This window comes from Zalophus californianus, chromosome 6 (genome assembly GCF_009762305.2).
Source record: "Zalophus californianus isolate mZalCal1 chromosome 6, mZalCal1.pri.v2, whole genome shotgun sequence".
Lineage (NCBI taxonomy): Eukaryota > Metazoa > Chordata > Mammalia > Carnivora > Otariidae > Zalophus > Zalophus californianus.
In genome coordinates, this window is record NC_045600.1 from 105,136,265 (window position 1) to 105,159,832 (window position 23,568).

General features: G+C 46.7%; 2 protein-coding genes across 4 annotated transcripts in view; one reads left to right on the forward strand and one right to left on the reverse strand.

Moving 5' to 3' along the window:
• Positions 1-2,578: 2,578 nt before the first annotated feature.
• The window catches only part of RASL12 (RAS like family 12), a 31,026-nt gene continuing 10,036 nt past the window's right edge, over positions 2,579-23,568 (reverse strand). The window contains exon 5 of one of the 2 annotated variants that reach the window (XM_027571551.2): positions 2,579-3,324. In XM_027571551.2, coding sequence (XP_027427352.1) covers positions 2,994-3,324 — 331 coding nt within the window. In that variant the 3' untranslated portion in view covers positions 2,579-2,993. Of the gene's footprint in view, positions 3,325-21,132; positions 21,970-23,568 lie in introns of those variants that run through there. The other variant, XM_027571550.2, reaches the window with a different exon arrangement.
• SLC51B (solute carrier family 51 subunit beta) lies at positions 11,986-20,082 on the forward strand. 2 transcript variants are annotated; one of them, XM_027571552.2, is made up of 5 exons: positions 11,986-12,451; positions 17,023-17,130; positions 17,217-17,429; positions 18,343-18,433; positions 19,784-20,082. In XM_027571552.2, the coding sequence occupies exons 3-5, from the start codon at positions 17,333-17,335 to the stop codon at positions 19,980-19,982; spliced, it is 387 nt and encodes a 128-aa protein (XP_027427353.1). In that variant the 5' UTR covers positions 11,986-12,451; positions 17,023-17,130; positions 17,217-17,332; the 3' UTR covers positions 19,983-20,082. The 2 variants fall into 2 exon arrangements, with proteins under 2 accessions (XP_027427353.1, XP_027427355.1); XM_027571554.2 differs by lacking the exon at positions 17,023-17,130.

Here is a 23,568-nt window from a genome sequence, read left to right on the forward strand (position 1 = left end):
CAATTTCCCCAAAAGAGCTCTCTTGGGAGCAAATCATGTGTTTTCAGACAATGAAATATCATTTATTACGTAATTATGATCATTAATATTTACTGAATATTTACTGTATGCCATGCTTTGACTAAGCATTTTATTACTCATTATTTTAGTGAATCCTCATATCAAGCATACAAGGTAGATATTATCCAACCATTTTACTGAAGAGAATCCGAGGTTCAGTGAAGTGAAGGGAATTACCTACCTAAGGTCCTGACAGCTAGTTCATGTTGCTTCAAATCCTGCGATCCTTACCATTTGGTCTTCATGGCAATCTTTATGTACTAGGCAAGTCAAAGTCCCCATTTTGCACCGAGGAAACTGAGCTCAGTTATTTGCTCACAGTCATTCTGATGAATCTAAGGCCCCACTCTTGCCCCTATCTTGTGGGTTCCCTCCCACACAGAGGGATACCATAAGGGAAATTTTCAGGGGGAAAAAGCAGGGGAAGCTGTCCCCAAAAGAACTGCAAGGAACTTTAGTACTTAGATTCTGTATTCCAGAGACCCACACAATGACCTTCTCATGTATGGTCACACATCTTGTGTATGGTTACAGAGTGGAGACTAGATTTCCTTTCTAGTCTTACTCTTACCACATTTCCCCATCACACAGTCTTAGACCCAGTGACCACTGGGTCAGTACTTCTTCCCAAATTATGAGCTCTGCACATCCCTGCTTCTGTGCCTTTGCTTGCTGTTCTTTTTTTAAAGATGTATTTATTTTTATCTTAGAGAGCGCGTGAACAGGGGGAGGGACAGAGGAGAGAGAGTCTCAAGCAGCCCATCATGGAGCCTGACACAGGTGCAGCTCCATCCCACCACCCAGAGATCATGACCTGAGTTGAAACTAGAGTCAGATGCCTAACCGACTGAGCCTCCTAGGCGCCCCTGCTTGCAGTTCTTTCTAGACTGCCCTCCTCATACCACTTCTCTAAATGATATCCCTTCTTCAGTGCCAAGTTCAGATATCTTCCCAGAAGCCTCGAGCTCTTGCCTGAATGGATTTAATGTGTTTTTCCATGTGGTGCCTCCTTAATGTTCTGTGGGAACTGCTGCTTCTCATAGTTTGGAATTATTGAGGAAAGTTGTCTGATTATGCATCGACATTGACAAATTCACCTGTGTGTTGAATAGAAAAGAGAGAGGCAAAGAGGAATTGAGAGACTGTATTTCAGTGATTCTGCTCATCTAAATGAAGAGGGGGAGATGAGACCCCAAACCCTCCATGCCTTCAATCAAGTTGTTCCATTATCCTCTGTAAGTAAGTGGAATAGGATTCTAATATATTTATTTATTTTAAAGATTTTATTTATTTATTTGAGAGAGACAGCACACACAGAAGGAGAGGGAGAGAGAGAAGCAGACTCCCTACTGAGCAGGGAGCCTGACACGGGGCTCGATCCCAGGACCCCAGGATCATGACCTGAGCCAAAGGCAGACACTTAACCAATTGAACCACCCAGGCACCCCTGATTCTAATATATTTAAAAATGGTCATTTTCCATACAACGTGACCTATAAATGCAACCCAGTCATTTGAGTTTCCACCCTAGAGTCTGGCCACTGTCTAAAGTGTGACTCTTTATGTTTGTGTTTATGTCATTTCTCTCCTTGAGTTAGCCTGTGTTATACGGCATTTGATTTATTTTCAGCAGTCCACACCTCCACAGCTAGCCCAGCTCCCCAGAGCTGCTGGAGCTGCTCACAGCGCCCTCTGCCAACTGCTTCTTCTGAGGAGCCAAAGCCAATCTGTTTTCTTTCCTCCACAGGGTTGTCTCCTGCCATTGATGTCTTATTTTCTAGTGGATGGTCTTTTGATTTGCAGCACACTTCTTTTTAAAAAACCGAGCATGATATTATTGTAACGGCTGAAGTTTTCCCAGGACGCTAAAATGGAAGTATTTCTGAAGCTCATGGTAGTAAGTTAGGAATGTATGGGGAAGCCCATTTCCAAGCCCAGGAAAACCCATTACTGGGGCTACCACAAAACACACAGAGAGGATGAGGAAGCCAGCACCTCATGGCAAGGAGTTTTAGGTAATAAATTAAGAATGTCCAGAAAGCACATCCAAGAGGCCTATCATATTACTCTGGTGCTCCGGTTTCCAGAAATTTCTCTCTTCTGATGAATGGAGTGTGTATGTATGCTGAATCCATGAACTTGCTCCAGGTTCTGAGTCTGGGTGACAAGACAAGAGCAGGGTCACTGACAGATAGCAAGCCTGCTTGGTGGTAACTCTGATGATGTTTCAGCTTCAAATGCTTGGAAAATTAAAGTGCTGAGAATCAAGTGGAGATGTTCGGAGGAAATCTAGAATGTGGGAGTGACCTGAATGTCTGGAGGGTGAGAGAGCTGATCCGGAACGAGAGGAAGCAGGAAGCGTCTCCTCTCCCTGGTCCCCATCATCCCACCCTCACCCTGAATATGGGTGTATGATTTCTGAGGAACGCAGAGACCTGCCAGAGAGTCCATTTCCGTGTGTGTGTGTGTGTGTGTGTGTGTGTGTGTGTGTGTGTGTGAGCAGGTCTTTGGTGTTGAGAGTCAAAAAGAGCAGCAAGAGCCCTGGGAAAGAGGGAGCAAGGGGCACAGGGAGGAAAATGGTCAGAGCTCTGATTGGTAAAATGCCCACTGCCTGAACCCACAAGAATTCCGGAATGTGGCCTGGGAGACAATGCCACATGTGACAGGAGAAGGTCTACCATAACCAGGTATCGGGCCAGGGCCAGGGTCAGGAACCGAACCACGGGGCGCCGCACAGGGAAATGTCTTTTGGGGTGGCGCACGTTGGTGGGAAGTTCCGTGTAGTACTATCTCCTGACTGTAGTTGCATCAGAAGTCCGCCAGGGTGTGCTGCTCACCAACATTTCCTGCCGTTGAGCGCGGTGGCCGATTCACCAGCTCCAGCACCTTTTCCTCGGAATGGGCTGTCAGTGTTGTTACTGCCTCATGTGGTCTCAGTAAATGTCCCTCCTTAAGCTGTCCAGCTGCTGCTCTCTAAAGCAGGACTGGAGCTGCAAGACCATCCGCTGGGGACAGACCGGGAGAGGCTGTCTCTCCACTAACCCATCCACCTCGTACAGGTGATGACACACAATAGTTAGGAGGCTCTTCTGTGCAGCAGCCGACTGTCCCTCACTAGGAGCCCAGGTGTCTTCCCATCCCAGGTGAGAGCTTAGGAGGCAGCTTTCAGCCCGCAGGACTCGGTGTCCTTGAGGAGAGAGACTGGAGAGGTCAAATGTCATCTGATGGATGTCAGAGTCCCAGGAAGGGAAGGCAGATGTGGTTCTACAGGAATGAGAAGCAGGAAGTTTTCCTTTGCTGCTGATAGTTAACCCCAGTAAACCAAGCGAAATATCAAAATGGATGTAAAGAGATCAAATCTTAAAATCTTTGGTTTCAGGCAAAAGAGCTGTACAATATTAACAAAGGGAAGGAATATGTCTTTTTTTTAATTTTTATTGTTATGTTAATCACCATACATCATTAGTTTTTGATGTAGTGTTCCATGATTCACTGTTTGTGTACACATTGTGTACACATTGTTTGTGTACACACCCAGTGCTCCATGCAGAACGTGCCTTCTTTAATACCCATCACCAGGCTAACCCATCCCCCCACCCCCCTCCCCTCTAAGGAATATTTCTTTTTATAAAGTACATTTTCCTAGCTCTGCAAGGAAGTTGACAAGATAGTAATACCTTTCATGTTTAATGGAACTCATAATTTGACTGGTCTAGAGATTGGTAACCATTTACAAAAATTTAGAATAAGCGTCTCAAGAATTGCTGGGAAGGGGCACCTTCTGAGGGTGGCTCAGTCAGTTAAGCATGTGCCTTTGGCTCAGGTCATGATCCCAGGATCCTGGCATCTGGCTCCCTCCCTCTGCCCCTTCCCCTGGCTCATTTTCTCACTCTCTCTCTCTCACAAATAAATAAAGTCAAAAAAAAAAAGCTGGGAAAATAAAAGGAGGAAAAAAGAAACAAGTGTTCAAAAGAGAACAATGGAGTTTTAGTTAATAGAAGGTGTCTGGTTACCAAGATAATATAGGGAATGAAAGATATCAAAATAGATATTAGGGGGCGCCTGGGTGGCTCAGTCGTTAAGCGTCTGCCTTCGGCTCAGGTCATGATCCCAGAGTCCTGGGATCCAGCCCCGCATCGGGCTCCCTGCTCGGCGGGAAGACTGCTTCTCCTTCTCCCACTCCCCCTGCTTGTATTCTCTCTCTGGCTGTGTCTCTGTCAAATAAATAAACAAAATCTTTAAAAAAAAATAGATATTAGGCCAGTCCTAAGAAATCTTTCTGTATATGACTTTTATTTTACTTTTTAAAAGATTTATTTATTTACTTATTCATTTGAGAGAGAGAGAGCAAGCACGGTGGGGAGGGGCAGAGGAAGAGGAGGAAAGAGTCTCAAGCGGACTCCGCACTGAGCGCAGAGCCCATGGGGCGGGGCTGGGGGCGCGGGGCTCAATCTCATGACCCTGAGATCGCAACTCCAGCTGAAACCAAGAGTGGGACGCTCAACTGATTGAGCCACCCAGGTGTCCCGGTATACTCCAATTTTTAAAAAGACTGATTTTTATCACAATGTGAATAAAATGCCAACGTAACATTTTAGCTCATGTAAGGCTTGGATTTATATTCTGATAAGCCTAATTAATTGAAATTTCCAAAGTCCTTATACTTGTCTTATAGGCCATTGAAATCATTACTTACACAAAAAAATAAGACTATGTAATATAACTATGGGGTCTCAACCAAATTTAATTATAATAATTAGTGTAAACTTCACACAATGTTGTAAACCATATGGAACCACAGAATTACGTTGCTTGCATTACTGAGTAAAATTTAGGGTGTGTATTTAATACCAACAGTGATTAATGTAATACTGAGTGTCAGTTTAAGTCATAATTCCAAGATAACCAATTAACTTTAAGAGTTTAGTTATATTAATTTAAAATAATTAATAAATGACTTTGGTTATCTGAAAAAAAATTTAAGAAATTAAAAGGAGTAGTGTGAAACAGTACAAGTACCTGGAGATTGCACAATACTTTTTACAACCAGTCACAAAAGACCGCAAAAGACCAAATAAATGTAGGATTCCATCTATATGAAATGTCCATAATAGGCGAATCTATAGAGACAGAAAATAGGGCAGGGGTGTGTGTTGGTAAAAATGAGGGGTGCCTGGGGCGCCTGGGTGACTCAGTTGGTTAAGTGACCAACAATTTTGGCTCAGGTCATGATCTCAGGGTCATGGGATTGAGCCCCGCATGGAGCTCCACACTCAGTGGGGAATCTACTTGAGATTCTCTTTCTCCCTCTCCGTCTCTGCCCCTCCCCCCCAACTTGTGCACGCGCACGCTCTCTGTCTCTCTCTCAAATAAATAAATAAATCTTAAAAAAAAAAAGAAAAAGAAATAAGGGGTGCTTGCCAATTGGCACAAAGTTCCTTTTGAAGTTGATGAAAATGCTCTGAAATTGATTGTGGTGATGTTTACATGACTCTATGAAGTGCATTTTAAATGACTGAATTGTATGTTATGTAAATTACGTCTCAATAAACCTGTTTAAAAGTTATGTTTTTAGTACTCTTATCCGTACAAAATGTACTTCTTTCCTCATATTCAAGTTACAAGAATAAAATTAATGCAGTAAAAAATGTCTTAAGGGGCGCCTGCGTGGCTCAGTTGTTAAGCATCTGCCTTCAGCTCAGGTCATGATCCCAGGGTCCTGGGATCGAGCCCCACATCAGGCTCCCTGCTCAGTGGGAAGCCTGCTTCTCCCTCTCCCACTTCCCCTGCTTGTGTTCTCTCTCTCGCTGTCTCTCTCTCTGTCAAATAAATAAATAAAATCTTTAAAAAATAAAGAAAGAAAGAAAGAAAGAAAATAAAAAATGTCTTAAGATACACTTCACATGTCTAATTTTATTTTTTTATTTTTTAAATTTTATTTCTAAACCAAAATTCAAAGCTTTAAATCATGTTGTACATATCATTATTTAGTATACTTATTTAAAATATATATGTAATGAGGTATATTCAAAATTAGTTAAGTAATTGGGAAGCGTATGTATAATAGAGTATTAATAACCCCACTTAATACACTGATCACATGCCTGATTGAGTGTGTACAGTCTATAAGTCATTCTGAAGTAGTGAAATACATCTTTATTTTTCTTTTGCATAGATGACAGAAGTTTTTTGCTGTAACTTCCAAAATGTGGATGATTAAAAGAATCCATTAACTTCCAGGAAACTTTTGGAAATACATAATCTGCAAACAACTATAAGCAAATAAACAAAATGACAAGAGATTCCTCATTTCGTATATGCAAATACTACAAAGCCCTCCAAGGACACGGCTTATGGAATCATAGCCTTACAGGTAGAAAAGGCTGCTGCTTCCAGGCAGGCCAGAAACACTGACAAGTTTCAGGGAGCTGGAGAAGAGACTTGGAAATTGATGACCAAACCTGGTGAGGTGAATTAGATGGTGCTGGGTTTCTGGCCTCAGAGCGAACACACTGATAAGGTCAGTAGAAAGTATTTCTGGCACCATGGAAAGATTGGAAACTTATCCCCAGGGCTTTATACAGTTTACAGGGAAAAGTTAACTTTCTGCTTCTAATCTTATGGCTCTAATTTTGCTTACCGTTCCGCAAGGTCTTTGTGCAATTATACATGCCTCTTGTTGGACCTCTGAACTAAAACATGAGACATAGAATAACACTTACATGATTCAGGCTCATAAACTGCATGAAATTGTTACACCAGATTGAATCACCATATAATATTCGTTTGGAAATTCTTCCCAAATATAGGAAGCTGGTTGAAAGGAATACTATTAATGTGGGCATGACTCTTTCTGGTAATGATGATTGTGTATGTTTTGTATGTCAACTTGCTTCCCTTTAAAAAATGTAAAGGGTGCCTGGGTGGCTCGGTTGGTTAGGTGACTGCGTTCGGCTCAGGTCATGATCCTGGAGTCCCTGAATCGAGTCTCGCGTTGGGCTCCCTGCTCGGCAGGGAGTCTGCTTCTCCCTCTGACCCTCCCCCCTCTCATGTGCTCTCTCTCTCGTTCTCTCTCTCTCAAATAAATAAAATCTTTAAAAAAATAAAAAAATAAAAAATAAAAAAATGTAAAAAGTGATCAACTAGGCAAGAAATTTAATCAACATAAAGAGAGAGCCCTATTTTTTTTTTTGACCAAGACAGATCTTAAAAAAATAATCTGAACGAAAAGGAGAAGCTTCAAAAGAAAAACTGTCCCACACCTAATCAAGGACAGAACTTTTCTCCTTTTTCAATGATTTAATTCACAACTTCCTTCTGGAAAGAAATTATGATTCCTGGTCAAAATGCTTAGAAAAGTTTCTGCTAACATTAAGACAATTAAGACTTGTTCTAGAAAACTAGTCACCCACCCACCCAAATGACACTGGTCAAGAGTCTTAGTGACCTTTTAATCAAACATTCTTCTTTTAAAAAAAATCTAGTCTAACATGATTATCTAACCTTTCACCAAAAGTGAATCTCTAAACTAGGACTGCCCGAGGCGTTTTCCCTCATAGCAAGATTGTAATAAAACTTAAATGGTCCTAACTAAATTGTCAGAAGTGTTTTCTTTAATGCTGGCGTCAGCTGTATGCTTCGGAGTTCCCCTCAAAGAATGCTTACTTGCTTGTGAAAGGTGATAACAACAAACTTCAGACAGATTAATACGAAATGCTGCCTTACCACGTGGTTAGATACTCCTCACGTTATTTGGCGATTCATCTTCAGAGGAAGCTACTCAGAGTGCTGTGTCTGGGCATGATTAAACGTCTTGCGTCTATTAAATTAAAATGAAAGGCTGAGAGACTCTGACTTGGTTCTACTCTTGGACTTTGATTTAGTCAGGAACTGAAGAAGATAATTGGTTATATTGTAACCAGGAGCAAAGGGTCAAAGACATAGAAGTGAGGATTATAAAGAAAGGTCAACAACATAGAAAGTCTCAAATGTGATAGCTAAGATGAAAGAGTGGTGGCAGAACGTCCTTTCTTGGAGAAAGTACATACTTTGTTCCATTGCTACCCACCAGTCTTCTAATACTTTGCAAAGTTCCTAAAATGCTTCCAGCAAGATGTGGGTCTGTTGAAAAAGGATTTGCTCCCTGAGATCATTTCATTTCAGCAAAAAGATGGTTTCCCTTTGGATACCCATCTCTCCTCTCAACTACCCTCTTGCAGATAGAGGCATCAAGTCAGTGCTTAAGCACCAATAATTTTGGACTTGATTGCCCCACCTTTTCCAAAAATGCCCCCACTGTCTCCACTCTGTGTTTCCATCCTCTGGGCTTAACATAAACATTGGCCCCTGGGAGGAATACGTGGTTCCGTTGGTACCATAATTTAACCCCTCCCCAGTTCTTGGACATTTATTTTTTTTATTAATTTTATTCATTTATTTGACAGAGAGAGAGAGCACAAGCAGGCAGAGAGGCAGGCAGAGGGAGAGGGAGAAGCAGGCTCCCCGCTGAGCAGGGAGCCCGACGTGGGGCTCGATCCCAGGACCCCGGGATCATGACCTGAGCTGAAGGCAGGCGGTTGACCATCTGAGCCACCCAGGCGCCCCCAGTTCTTGGACATTTAGATATTTTTTTACCATCTTAAGCAACATTGCACTGTAGGTCCTCCTCCACCTATCTCTGCTCCCCTGTGTTGTCCTTTCCTTACATCACCACCTTTAGATTTCCTTTTGTTTTTTATGACGTTTTCTCTACTGAGAAGAGACTGTGCTATTGGGAACTTGCCAGAATTACTGTTCAAACTGAATTATTAAATTGGCTTCTGAGTGTAAGTGACATTTGTGAAAATGAAGGTAAGAACAGACGGCCAGCCAAGGGCTGGTCCACCCCTCCTGGCATCAGCTGATGATGGACGGCCCACCCCAAGGCGCAGAAAAGCCTGAGCTGAAAGTCCGGAGCAGTCTCTGGAAGCCTCCCAGCAAGCACTGCGTCTTCAGTGTGGGAGGCAGGAGGCTGAGAAGCAGGAAGATGCTTATCCTTAGACCCTGGAGCTCAGGGCCAGGGACCCTACCTGGCACCTTAACCCTGAGCTGAGATTAAAGTGCCCTGAGCCGAGGGGTCAAGACCCTGGACAGCCCAGCGTGTATTTCCCTACCTTCATCACCCACTGCTCTTAGGAAAAGGGATCTCCCTCATGTTGGGATTTTTAACCTCCCGCCCCCCGTCTTCTTTTTTAAATAGGAAAACTAACTGGTTGAACCCAGGGGAATATCTCCTGAGCTTAAAGGGCCTGAGTTTTGTCAACACATAAATGGCCTCTCCTGATAATAATTTCTAAAATACCTTTCCTTTTTACTTCTCTTTGAAGCTTATATATAGTTGGATAAGAAAAAGAGGTCCAAATGACTAGCTCAAAGGCATATGGCGGGTTGTAGCAAGGATGAAGAAGACTAGAACTTAGTTCTTCTGATGCTAGGTATTCCCTTATTCATCATACAAATAATGTATGTATCAGTTATAGTACTAGCTAAGTTTTTATAACAAAGAGATCCCAAACACAGTGCCTCGAATCATATCAAAGTTTACTTCTCTCACTTATAACTCTCCAGAGGTAGACAGTTGGTCCAGGGCAGATAGGCAGCTCTGCTCCATGAGGTCATTCAGGGACCCAGATTCCTTTATCTTGTTGCCGGGGTCACAAACTTTCTCCTTAAAGGGCCAAATAGTAAAAATTTAGGCTTTAGGTCTAAATTTCCAGGTCATTCAGCTAAAGTATAAAAATAAGCCAAACTAATCTATGGTATTAAAAGTCAGGCTAGTGATTGCCTTTGTGTGGGTTAGTGCCCAGAAGTGGACACAAGAAGACTTCTGAGTTCTGGCGATGTTCTATTTCTTGATCCTGGATGGTGTGGGTTTCACACATGGGTGTGTTCATGTGAAAATTCTCTAAGTCATAGCATAATATTCAAGTACTTTTCTGTATGTATGTTATACTTCAGTAAAAACATTTACATAAATTGCAAAAAAAAGCGATTCAGAAGTATCACACTATTTCTTCTCTCATTACTTGGGCTGGGGCAGGCTCTTCTTAAAGGGGACACAGTGCCCTTTAAGGGCCCCATGACACTCCTCTAAAGCAGACAGTGGGGATCAGGGAGGATTGGGGTCAAGGAGTCACTTCAGGGAACCCCACTGGAGTGGCTATCCAGTTCACAGCCATGGTTATCCCGTGGACATGAGATTTGAGCCATCCATGGTACCTCACTTTCTGGCCATAATAACTGATCCAAAACATGGGTACATGATCCAGGCCAGGACAAATAGTCTTTTCCTAGGAATTGCCAAACTGGATCTGAGGAAAGGGACTCCTTTCCTTCCAGCTATAAAGATATGAGCCTGGATTTCCTGCAGCCTGGTCCAGGTTCCTAGAAATGGCTAGCTTGTGGGAATGAGCCTGATACCCAGTGAGAAGCAGGGAGAGAGCAGGAGAGAGAAAGAGCTAAGGATCTTCAGGCTCTTGGTTCCAAACATCCCAAAGGTCAGCTCCACCCTGCTCTTCCCAGTTATATGAGCCAATAAATTCCTTTTGAATTCCTTTTGTGTTTAAAAGGACTAGTGTTGAGTTCCTCTCTCATGAAAACTATCAGCTGCCTTTCTCCCGCAAATGCACCCTGGATCAGACCACTTCTGATTATCTCCACGGTCACAATCCCAACCCAACTACCACTGTCTCTTGCCTGGATGAATGCCAAGTCTCCCAGCTCCTCTCTTCCTCTTTCACTATTCATTCTCCACACCAGCAAGCCAAGTGATCTTAGATAAATGTCAGTCAGACCCTGTCACTTCCTGCCTAGTGATTTTTCATTACATCCCAAATCATACTATTTTATAAGGCCCTGCATCATCTGCTTCTGTCCATCCTCCAATTTTCTCTCTTGTCACTTCCCCTTATCACTATCTTTTTTTCCCCAGATTTTATTTATTTATTTGCCAGAGAGAGAGAGAGTGAGAGAGCACACACACAAGCAGGGGGAATGGGAGAGGGAGAAGCAGGCTCCTCACCGAGCAGGGAGCGCAATGCGGAACTCGATGCCAGAACCTTGGGATCGTGACCCAAGCCGAAGGCAGATGCTTAACCGACTGAGCCACCCAGGTGCCCCTCAAGTAATATTTATTGAGTGAATGAATGAGTTAACAAAATGAAAAGGGGCTGGAGTTCCATGCAGGACTTAGTTTCCCTGTGGGGTCTCCTTTCCTCTGCACCATAATGTCATCCACACTGTTAATTAGTATTAACTCATAGAGCAACTTGGACCTCTCACTTGACCTCCCTCAACCTGTTGGCTCCTTTGTGAAATGGGAACTCCTTGCTGACCCAACTCCAAAGGTTGCTGGAGATGCAAGGAGCCAGTAGGTGGAAAAGCCCAAAGCCCAGGAACAATCAGAATCGAATGAGTCTGGCCTTGCTCTGCTTCCCCACCAAGCCCTTCCCCCTACATGATCCCGTTCAACCTAGCCTAGCCCTTGAAAAGTCTTATTTTATAGCTCCTTGTAGAGAATTTACACAAGGCCATGACCTTCACTGTGAGAAACCACAGGCATAAAAGGCCAGGCTTGGCTCCCTGCTCTGTGGTTAAATATTGATAATAGCAGGAAATAGTGGCCTGGGGTGGGCACACTGCATACCCCCCTGCAACAACGGAACACCCAGTCCAAGGGTCCTCCCCCACCCATTCCCTGGGGAGTCTAGATTTTTTTTTCTTTTTCTTTTTTTTAATATTTTATTTATTTATTTGACAGAGAGAGACACAGCGAGAGAGGGAACACAAGCAGGGGGAGTGGGAGAGGGAGAAGCAGGCTTCCCGCGGAGCAGGGAGCCCATTGAGGGGCTTGATCCCAGGACGCTGGGATCATGACCAGACCTGAAGGCAGACGCTTAACCCACTGAGCCACTCAGGCGCCCCTAGATATTTTTTCTTTACTCGAGGCCAACATATAAGAAGGAAAGCTTGGAGCTCCTGGTTCTTTGGGATCATGAAAGAAGGAAAGCATGCAGCTCCTGGTTCTTTGGGAGCATGAAAGAAGGAAAGCATGGAGGTCCTGGTTCTTTCAGATCCTTAAAGTTAGGTGGAGCCAGTTTGCCATCCGGGGCCACTCATTCAAGAGGTCATTCACCCTGCAGTGACGGAGGAGGTTCCAGGCCTGGGCGTGTGCTAAGGGCAGAGCTCCCAGATGGGCCCCACTGCCACAGGCTCGTAGCACTGCCCCGCGGGTGACAGCTGTGTGGAGTGCTCAGGTGCAGAGACCATCGGGTGCTCCTTTGAGAGAAGGATCTAGAAACTAGTGCTTGCTCTCAACAGCAGATCAAGGTGGGACCCAGAAGCGGGATCCAGGGTGAGTGTCTTCCTTCTTCCATGGGGATGGGTGGCTCAGGGTCTTTGGCAGGAGTGACAGTGCAGTGGCAGATGGTGAAGCCCTGTGTAAAAAGCAGGGGTGTCCCAGAGAGGCCTAAGGAGACAAGACAACTAAATGCAATGTGGTATCTTGGATGGGGGCCTGGGATAGGAAAAGGACATGAATGGGAAAACGAAAGCCAAATAAATCATGACGTTTGGTTAATAATTTTTTAAAAGCAAGTGTATTAATACGATGCTCACTCTAGAAGGAAACCTGGATAAGTGCTCTGAAGGAAATGTGTCCTCTGTTCTTGTGGCATCTAACACAACCGGGGAGGGCCGACTCTCCGTTCAAGACTTGGATTCATGTTGTCATTTGGGTTTTTTGTTTGTTGGTATATGTTTATTATAACAATATTATACAATTTAAAACAATTAAACAATTTTTTTTTACCACTAATAGACAAGGATTTATTTGGAAATTTCCAAACCTGCCAGAAGTGGCACTTGCCAAGCCCTGGGGTCCACCCTTCTACCAAGCTCCAAAGGGCAAAAATGGTCTGCCACACCTCCCACCTCATGCCCTCCTGCCCTCCACCAAGCACGCACACCCACACCTCAGGCCCTGCCAGAGAACCAGAATCCCCTCCGAGGATGCTCTACCCACCTGGGCTCAAGAGGCAGCCCCCTGGCATCCGAGGGGATGATGGAGGCCAGAGCCACTTTGCATAGATTGAGGAAAGAAAATACAGAAGGATGCATCAAACAGGGCTCCCTGAAAACCCCAACTTACACCTGTACCAAAAACGTGGCTCCCCCATAGAAAAACCTGCTTCCCACATAGTGAAAATACCCAAAGGAAAGGAAAACCCAGCAGCAAGGCTGGGCTGGTAGGCATGGCAAAGAACTTTGGTTTAGGAAGGCTAGGAAGAATGTGAGCTGTGTCTTCTTCCTCACCCAGCACCCCAGATCCAGCTCAGACACTGGCCCCAAGAGGTCGGTAAACAAAAAAGCCGGCAGGCCTGGTTCTGAAATGTCTCCATGACAATGTCGAAGTACAGCCTCCAATGGACCTACTTGGGCCTGCCTCTGCCTGCAGGGGAGCTGGGGAGCATCTCTGGCGAACCCATTTAAAGCCAAAGTATAAAATAGGTATAAGGCTTTGGGGACCAAGCAACAAGGAATCCTATCACTACATTTATGAAACTATAGCTGGGGAGCAGAGGGTGACAGGAGACACCCCTCACCCCATCCTTAGCCTAGGTGTCTGTGGCCCCACATTCCACTGTGGACATCAGCCAACGTGCAAATTTGTACACACCTCTGATTAGTTTCAATTCCACTCTGTCTTGCTCACTCTAGCTTTTTTTTTTTTTTTTTACGTTATTTATTTATTTGAGAGAGAAAGCAGGAACGGGCAGGAGAGGGAAAAGCAGACTCCCTGCTGAGCAGGGACCCCCCCCCCCCCAATGTGGGGCTCGACCCCAGGACCCTGGGATCATGACCTGAGCTGAAGGCAGATGCTTAACAAACTGAGCCACCCAGGCGCCCTGCACTGCAGCTTTATAGGAAGTTTGAAGTTGGGTAGCATCGGTCCTCTGACTCTGCTCTTCTCCTTCAATATTGTGTTGACTATTCTGGGTCTTTTGCCCCTGCGTATAAACTTTAGAATCAGTTTGTCCATATCCATAACATAACTTGCTGGGATTTTTGATTGGTACTGCATTGGATCTACAGATCAAGTTGGGAAGAACTGCGACATCTTATCAGTTCGATTATTAAATATCCAAAATTGGACGGTTGTCTCAAAAGGGAAATACAACATACACAAACATTTAAAAATACATGCAAATACATCAGATATATATTCAAAATATACATACATTAAAAAATATAATTACATGTGTTGTTTCCATGAAGATAGTGTATACTCATGACAAATGTATACAATACAGAAATGTTCCAAGTGAACGTCCCATGTGTCTAGGCTCCATCCCACTTCCCCAGAGGGAGTCAGTGTTGGGTAGCTTGACCTTCACACTCTTTTCTCTGTGGATCTGGGTGGGGGGCTCTGCATATGTGACAGGAGTCTACGGCCAATGTTACTAATTAATCCAGATGCTCCGGCCTCTGAGACTGTACAGAAAATCACAACCCTTCTTAACAAGGGCTCTGGACAGACAGTTGGAGCTGGAATAGCAAATCACATAGATTAGCCATTCCCGAAACTTTGTCCTTCCATTATTCTACATATATTCGGTAAGTCATGAGTAAGTAGGTAGTATGCAGCCAAGTACCAGAAAGTCTAAAAAAGATCTTTCTCCCTGATCTTCCGTCTCTATCTTGACACACAAATGATGATTCATATATAAAAAACTTAGCTCAGTATTATATTTGTGTTAACATATTTTCCCTCGGGGCTCCTGGGTGGCTCAGTTGTTAAGCGTCTGCCTTCTGCTCAGGTCATGATCCCGGGGTCCTGGGATCAAGCCCCACATCGGGCTCCCTGCTCCGCGGGAAGCCTGCTTCTCCCTCTCCCACTCCCCCTGCTTGTGTTCCCTCTCTCGCTGTGTCTCTCTCTCTCTCTGTCAAATAAATAAAATCTTTAAAAAAAAAAAAAGAAAAAAATATTTTCCCTCAAAGTCTATAGATGCTTCTTCGGTTTTCTCAGAGCATTTAGAGTTGGGAAAACCTCTGATGTCAATCCTTCTATTAGTACTTTGCTTTTCTGTTTGGCTGTTTGCCATGCAGCTGTTTTGGGATGTTCCTGGCTGAGCCTCCAGAGGCTATTACAGAAGGCATGTCAGAGTAGGGGCCCTTGAGAGCGTCTCGGGGACCCTCCTATTCTCTTTCTGCTTTTGTCATTGTTATTAGTGCCGTGACGTTTTCATGACTGATCTGCTCAAAACTCTTCTCCAGTTTTATTTCTTTAGTTACTCTCATTTCCATTCCTGCTCCCTTTTTCCTCTTTCCCCCAAGGTACCTATCCTAATGTGTGTAATGTGTATCTTTTTTAAAAATGTGTTTTTGTAAAATATGTATTATTTTGTGTGCCTCTTTTGAATTTTCATAAATGGTATGGCATGCCCCCTTATGATCCTTGGGCATAATTTCTTTGGGATACACACACACACACACACTCAGGAGCGTGTTGCTGTGTTGTGGGGTGTGCATACTTACTTTTGCGCTCGAGATGGCTGCCTGTCTACACTCCCTCTGTTAGTACCTAAGGCTATAGCCCCAGAGCCTCACCAACACACAGCATTATCTACCTTCCAAACCAAGTTCATCTAATAGATGGCAAGTACTATTTTTTTCTTTTAATTGGCATTCTTCTTTTTTTGTTTTTTTTTTTAAATTTTCATTCTTCTGATTATCAAAGAGATTGATCATTTCTTCATATGCTCACTAGCTTTGTGGGTTTCCTATTTTGTGAATTGCCTGTTTACATCCTTTATCTTTTATTAGGGTTCCTGTCTTTTTCTTGTTAATTTGCAAGAATTCTTTGTATACTCTAGATATCAGTCTTTTCTTGATTTTGAGTATCGTAAGTATCTTATCCCAACTGGAAATGTGTTTGTTACTTTATTAACGGTATTCTTCATTGAACAGATTCTCTTATTTTCCCTATTGTTTCCTTTTTTGTTCTTCAGAGAACCCAGTGATTTGCTTAGACAAATTAACCAGAGGCAGAGCCAGATGAGGGGCCAGCTCCTTGGCTCTCAGCCCAAGGCTTACTCCCCATGGCCTGCTGTCCTCAAGCCGGGAGCCCAGAGCAGCTGGGAGAATCAGCTGCCACAGCCTGGCCCTGGCCTGGGCACAGACCTGGGCTGTATCATACAGTAGCCTCATGAGCCTACTGAGCACTTGAAATGTGACTAGTCAGAACTGAGATATGCAATACGTGTAAAATCTACATCCAATTTCAGAGACTTGGTATGAAAAATGTAAAATATCTCAACCATTTTTATACTGATTATATTGAAATGAGAATATTTGGGTTATGTTGGATTAAAGGAAATATATTGCCAAAGTTAACTGCACCTATTTTCATTTGAATGTGGAGAGTGGGATGTTTTAGGTTAAGTAAAAATAGTACAGGCAGTACGAGAGTATGTCAAGATTTGTGGCTGTTTGGGGACGGACTGAGGTCTGGTAAACACCGCCGAACCGGCTTTGTTTGATAGGAATGGGAACAGGCTCAAATTAAGGAAGGGATTTATCCAGGGAGCATGAGTTCGGGTTCTTGTGTGGCGCCCGGCTCTCTGGCAGGGTGCTAGCCAGTACCTCTCTCTGGCATTTTCCTATTCTCAGCTTCGGATCACAGGTGTGCCCGTGTCCAGGAGAGAGACTGACAGGCCTGGCCCTGGTGGGGACACAGGGGCCTGTGAGATGGGCTGCCACAGGAAAATCAATGGGGAGAGGTGGCACAAATTCGCTAAGGAACCAGGGTGACGGAGGGCACTGGGCTGCAGAAGCGGGCTGGGGATGCTGCGTGGGCAAAAAACGAACAATGGTCCCTGCAAGGGTCCCATAGCTTGTCAGTGACTCGATCCTGCTCACCCCCAGGTCAATGCTCTTCTCCACACCTAACGAATCTCACTAAAGACTTGAGTGACTCCTACTTCGATGGTTTCTGCCTCTCCAGATTCCACCTGCCGTCTTGGTCCAGTAACTGTGAGCCAGAGGAGAGCTGGGTTTGGGCAGTAAGGGAGGTCAGTCTGGGATGGGATATCGGGTCACGCTCTCTGCTTTGTTTCCAGGGCTCTTCAGGGCTTTGCCCAGCGGCCAGAACCTAGGAAACCAGGAGGGCACCTGGGGAGCCAGGAGACCTAAGGATTTCGTTGGCAGAAACATATCCCAACCAGGAGCAGGGGGCATGGACCACAGTGAGGGGTTCATCCAAGCCCCAGCCGGTACCACGGTGCCTCAGGAACTGCTGGAAGAAATGCTTTGGTTTTTTCGGGTGGAAGATGGTAAGTGGTGGGGCATCGGGGAGGGGGGGATATGTGCCTCAGCACAAAGAGTGGAATCTGGCTGAAATCCCCCTCCTCCAGTACCGGCTGCACATTTCCCCCCAAGGTGGGGATTGAGGCAGAGGGGGGTCTTAATTCCCAGAGGGGTCTGGCCTCACCACACCCTCTTCTCAGGGCATGGTCATTCATTTTCTTCATTTATCGGATCATTCACAAATATTCATTAAGTTCCTTCTGCGCACTGGGCACCATTCTCAGCAGTGGGCTTACAGTATGAATGAAGCACAAAAGTCTCTGCCCTCCGTGCAGCACACATTCTAATGAGAGAGAAAATCAACGAGACAAACGACTAAAATGCAGAGCATGTGGGTGATGAGCAATACGGAGAAAAATTAAGCACAGAGAGGGAAGAGAAGGGTAGGTACCACGGTCAAGGAAGGCCTCACCAAGAAGCTGACATTTGAATAAGGGCTTGCAGGAGATGAAATGATGAGCCCCACAGATTATGTGGGGGAAGAGCATTCCTGGTAAGGGGAAGAGCAAACGCAATGGCTCCGGGGCTGGATCCTGCCTCATTTTGGTACGGTGTGGACACATCTCAGTATCCAAATTCAGATTGGCCATTTTATGTATTCTCTGTTGGCAGTTGTTGGACACAGTTTCACTGCTACCCCTTCCCCCTCCCCTTAGATTAGGGCTTCTGCAGAGCAGAAATTGTCCCTCCCTCTCCCCCTCCCCCACAGTGGAGGTCCCGCAGGGCAGGGGCTCATCTTCGTTAGTCTCTACAACACCTGGCTCACAGCAGGGGATGACTGATGCCATGAGCTGAGTCTGAGCCCGAGCCCCAACTGTTAGTGGGCCTGAGGGGCACCCAGGCTCTCCTCAAGGCTCTGTTCCACGTGTCTTTCCCCAGCATCTCCTTGGAATTATTCCATCTTTGCCCTGGTGGGCGTGGTGGGCGTGATAAGCTTCGTCCTCCTGGGAAGGAGCATCCAGGCAAAGAGGTGAGGAGCTGGTCTGGGGGTGGTCTCTGGGGGGTGGGGGACCTGCCCTCCCAAGGGAAATCTAGGGAGCGGTCATCTAGGGGTCTTGGCCAGCCACCCTTTGGGACAGCAAAATGCAGCCTTATGGAATTTACACTTTGGTGGGGAGACAAGTGTAGTTTAGAGTGACAGATGCTCAGTGTGGGAGATACAGAGTGTGTGGGAGCACAGTGGTGGGTTCTGGGGCCTTCTGGGCAAAGAGAGAAAGGGAGAGTGGGCTGAGGAAGCCTTCTAGACTGAGGGACAATAGGCACCAAACTTGAGGTGCTGGAGGAGGAGGCCTGGCCCATATGGCTGTGGAATGTGACGTGGCATGGGGGTGGAGGGAGGGCAAGAGGAGGGAAGGACCCAGAATGTATGGGTCCCAAGGAATTCAGGTTCTAGCTCATGGGCATTGGGGAGCCAGAGAATGGCTTTGCACAGGGACATGAAAGGCCTGTTTTAGCAAGATTAGTCTGGATGTAGGCTATAAAATGAACCAAAGGGGTGTAGCTCCTAAAAATGTGACCTTGCCTTTCTTAACCTGTCAGGAAGCATCGCCCTCAGCAAGGTCAGCTCAGGGACAAAGTGGCTGTCCATGGGAGCAGCAGACACTGAGCTGCTCCCCCTGTGGCCCGAGCAGATTCTCTGGGCAGTCAGCCGTTACCACAGTTGGGTTCCTCCACAATGGCCAGGAAGCCTAGGGGTACCTTAAGTAAGACCACCTTCGGAGGGAGGACACTTGGGGGAGTTACTGGAAGAAAGGTTGGGTCTCGAACACCAGCTTAAGGACATGGGCAGTGGGGAGCCACTAAAGGTGCTTGACCTGAGGAGTGATGTGTGCACACTGAGGTTGTAGAAACATGACTGCTGTGTGTGGGCTGATTTGGAAAACCAAGCACCTAGAAGCAGGAAGATTAGTTAGGAACTTCCTGAAGTAGTTTGGGGATGAGGTGGATGAGGGTGGGAATGGGGTAGCAAGGACACAGAACCCAGAGTCAGGAGACTTAAATGCATGTCCAAGGTGCGCGCATCTTTGACCTTTTTGAACCCCGTTTCACCTGTAAGGGGAGCAAGGGGTGAGAATAGTTGAGCTCATGGTGGCAATGAGGATTTGCTGAGATGATACACGGACGAGAATAAGCCATTTCTCTGCCAAAAGAACACCAAACTATCTTGGCTTTCTCCCCTAACAGTTCCCAGGACTGCCTACTGGATTTCTTCCCCGCCCCCCCAACCCGCTAATCTACTTGGGAGCCCCAGTCTTGCCCCCAATCACTCAGTACCCCAGCTCAGAGAACCCAGATTCAACAGTGTTTTCTCTCCTCCCAGAAATCAAAAGCTCCTGGGGAAAAACAAACCAGAACTCCAAGACTTGGCTGAGGCTGAAACCAGAGATGACAATAACCTGAACATCCTAAAAGAGACTTTGCTCTCAGAAAAGCACAATTTAGCCCAGGTGGAAATTGAGTTAAAAGAGGGAGATGCGTCACTGGTTCTCCTTCCAGACCCACAAGAATCGGAGACCTAGTAAGAGTTCAGAGCCCTGCCCCATGGTGCCAGCAGATAAGATGAACGAACTGCAATCAAACTAATATTCTGTTATGGGATGGGGGGTAAGAAACACTTTTATTAAAAGGCTTCTGGAAGTGGCCATTTAGAATTGCATAGTTTGTTCAAACGGCCGTGTCAGAACACACAAGCTATTGGAGCAGGAGCGAGAAATCCATAGCCAGCCTGTGGGTCAGGAAGCCTGGCTAGGACTCCTCGTGTGGTCTTGAGGAGTTCACAGCCTCCCTCTGCTCTGACCTCAGCTTCTCCATCCACAGAATGGGGCTGAAGGCCGGGTTAGAACTGTTGTTCTTAATCCAAGGTCCTAGAATTGCCAAGAACAGGATTCCGGGCTCAGAATCCCCTTCACACCCCTTTCCTCCTAGCAGAGCCCTCTCCTTCACCGGCATATCTGCTGAGGGCCCACGAGAGACTTCCTTTGGGCCAAAGGCCCCAAGGTAAAGAGAGTTAGAAAACTATGGAACTCCCCGTGCTGAGAATGGGATCCCAAGAGAGTGTCCTGATCCTGTGTCTGAGCCACAGTGTTGTTGTATCAGCTGCAGTGGTGACCCCAAATGATGTATGCAAAAAATTGCTTTCTGAACCCCAAATGCCTTCGCTTCTATCTTTCAAAAGTGGACTTAGAACACTCAGACCCACTGTCGAAGGTACTGGGTCCTGCTAGACTAGACTACAGATGGCCTACTGTGTTTCTACCTACGAGCCTCAGGCCGGCTAACCGTGCCCACTGGGTGTCTGATACCCCCAGGTGTAGGCTCCCGGGAGTCCTGGGCGCTGGTCACTAGAGAGAATGACTTTGTTCTGCAGCTCTGATCATTAAACTTCAGGAGGCTGGTCCTGAGGGTCTGTGGAGAGAGTCCTGAATTTAAGATGGGAAAATAAGGGGGCACTGTCTCCTGGGGGAAGAAACATTGCAGGCTCCTTGTCTCAGATGATCCAGAGCTCCCAGTCCTCAGCGAAAGGTAAAGTACAGGAAATAGCCCTTCCTGGGAATTTTGCTTCTCACAGCCTGTCCCGTAGGATTATTTAAACCGTGGGGTTTGTTGCCTGGGGCATCTGTGAAGTCAGAGGACAACAGGAGGGCCAGGCTCAACGCCCCCCCACCCCCAACTTGTAGCCGCTCTCTGTCCTTCCTGCCCACCAGGTGGTGCTAGGACCTCAGGGTTGCTCCTCCTGCAGGGTGTTCTCGGGCCTACACTTAGGGTCCATCCAGAGCTGTCCCCTAGGGGCCACATCTGGCCTGGCTGCAGCTGGAGCAGGAAGGAGTGATGGCACCACGATGGACACTGCAATTTCCTTCCACTTCAGGCTGACCCCAGGTCTCTGGGTTGCCTCAGTGGCTATTTCCCTTCAGGGTCAGGGAATGCAGTGGCTACCATGGAAACCAAGGCCTGGAGCGAGGAAGAGCAGCGTTCCTGCCTGTCCCTCCAGCTCACACAGTGAACTGGGTGTCCGGGACATTACTTGGTGCTGGAAAAGGGGTCAACTGTCCGCCAGACGGCCAGGGCTATTGACCAGTCAGAGGGAAAGCCCCGCCCAGCTGCTGAGTCCAGGATCTGGAGGGGTGCCCTCAGAAGATCTTGAAGCCCTTCAACAGGGTCAGGGTGGGCGCCTTGCGCTTGCTCTGGGCCCGGGATGACTTCACAGTGACCAGCTTGGCCTGGGCCACGGCAGGCATCTCCTTCAGGCTGACGGTGGAAAGTGTGTTGAAGGTACAACTGGCCAGCCCATGCCGGGCGGTGAGCGGAGCCTGGTGGGGCAGGGCCCTCTCCTCAGAGATGAAGAGGGGCCGGGGCAGGGAATGCTTCTCCAGCTCCCGTCGTGCCTCCCGCACGGCCTCGTGGAAGACATGCTGCACGTGCTCAAAGTCCAGGCAGGCCGAGACCTCGAAAAACAGGCACCCGAACTTGCCCGCCAAGGCGGCGCCCTCTGCCTTGGTGACCTGCCTGGTGGGGAAGCAGGGCGAGGCAGGGTCAGGAGCGAGCGTCCAAGTCGGGGAGGCCCGCGCCTACACTCGTTTCCCCACTCATGGGCTTGGTGACCTGCAGTCATCTCGTGAGTACGATGGGATAATGACATCTGCCTCGCAGGGTTGTTAAAAGAATTAAGAAAGACCATTTGTATCGTGTGCCTGGTGTAGTACGTGGCACAGAGTCCGTGCTCAATAAATGGTGGCTGATGTCACCAAAGCAGAATTTAGGAACAAAGCGTGGGCAAGGGAGCAGCTTACTGGCTAGACCCTGCTTGTGGCTGGAAGAAGATGGTCATTCCCAGCCCTGCCTCCCTCTAGGCCAGCATGGGTCCTTGGTCAGGAAATGAGCCACCCTCAGCCCCAGCCCGTGGGACCAGTTCCAGAGAAAGGCAGCGGCCTGGATGAAGAAGTGTGAGACCACAGAGGAGGGGAGGGTGAGGCGCCTCAGGATGCCTGCGGTTGGCAGAGTTCTCAGGGCTCAGGCGGAGAGTTGCCTGCTCGTCCGAGGGAGGGGCAGGGGAGAGCAAGGGTGACGTTTCACAGGAAGGAGGAAGAGAAGGGGAGAGAGAACAACACCTATTGTCAGCTTCGTCCTATACCCTCTTTCCTGACGGGATCGACTATTTAACTGGGGAGGTCCTGGAAGCTTCTGGCCTGAAAGCCATGGGAATCAAGGTGAGAGGAAAAAGACTGGCTCTTGGGTGGGTCAGATGTCCAGAAGAAGGAAGGGGTGGGGGCACCTGAGGCTTTGAGGCCAAGGTTCCATTGGCTGAATCTTGGCGACCACCCTGCGCTGCCATTCCTAGGGACAGTGGTACAGCCCATGAGACCAGTGGGTAGTGATGAGAAGAGGTTTCTGAGCCAAGGTCAATTTGGCAAGAGCAGGGGTGCTAGCAGTGGGCTGGCTGCCCGGGGGGAGTATCAGACAGAGAGTGACTGGGACAAAAAGGGCCAGGGGCAGAGTATCTAGACTCCCCACCCAGGGCTGGTGTCCTGCTTTCCTGAGGAAACCTAAGCTCACTGTTTCCTGAGGAACCGTTCTGAAGAAATACTTGATATTATTTGCTTTTAGGGCAACCTTGCGTCTAAAAATTTCTCAGTGTGGGGGCTTGAATTCATGGATTTTCAGAAACTAGCACCCCATGCATGCATACATGTGTGTGAATGGGGGAACACAGGCATGTCACATGATCCTCTCTTGTTCTGTTGCAGCCTGGTGACAATTTTCTCAGTGATTTGGGAACCACTCTCACCCACAATTTACCATGTAGCTGCAAGACAGTCATGGGAGATACACCAATGCTCAGCTACAAGACTGACTGCGCATCAAATCCTGATCCACTACCAGACTGGATCAAAGAACAAAATGAGGGTAAATGGCCACAACTTTCCTTAGAGAATTGAAGCTGCTCTGGCTGAGCCCCATAATCTTTGTTATTTGCTCCCCAACCATTTTTAGACAATGCCTGTGGCAAAGACTAGGACCAAAACAGTGGTCTAGGTTTTCCCCTCATACTGAAGATAGATTTACCACAACTCAGTCTTCTGACCCCTGTTCCAGGCACCGTGGGCT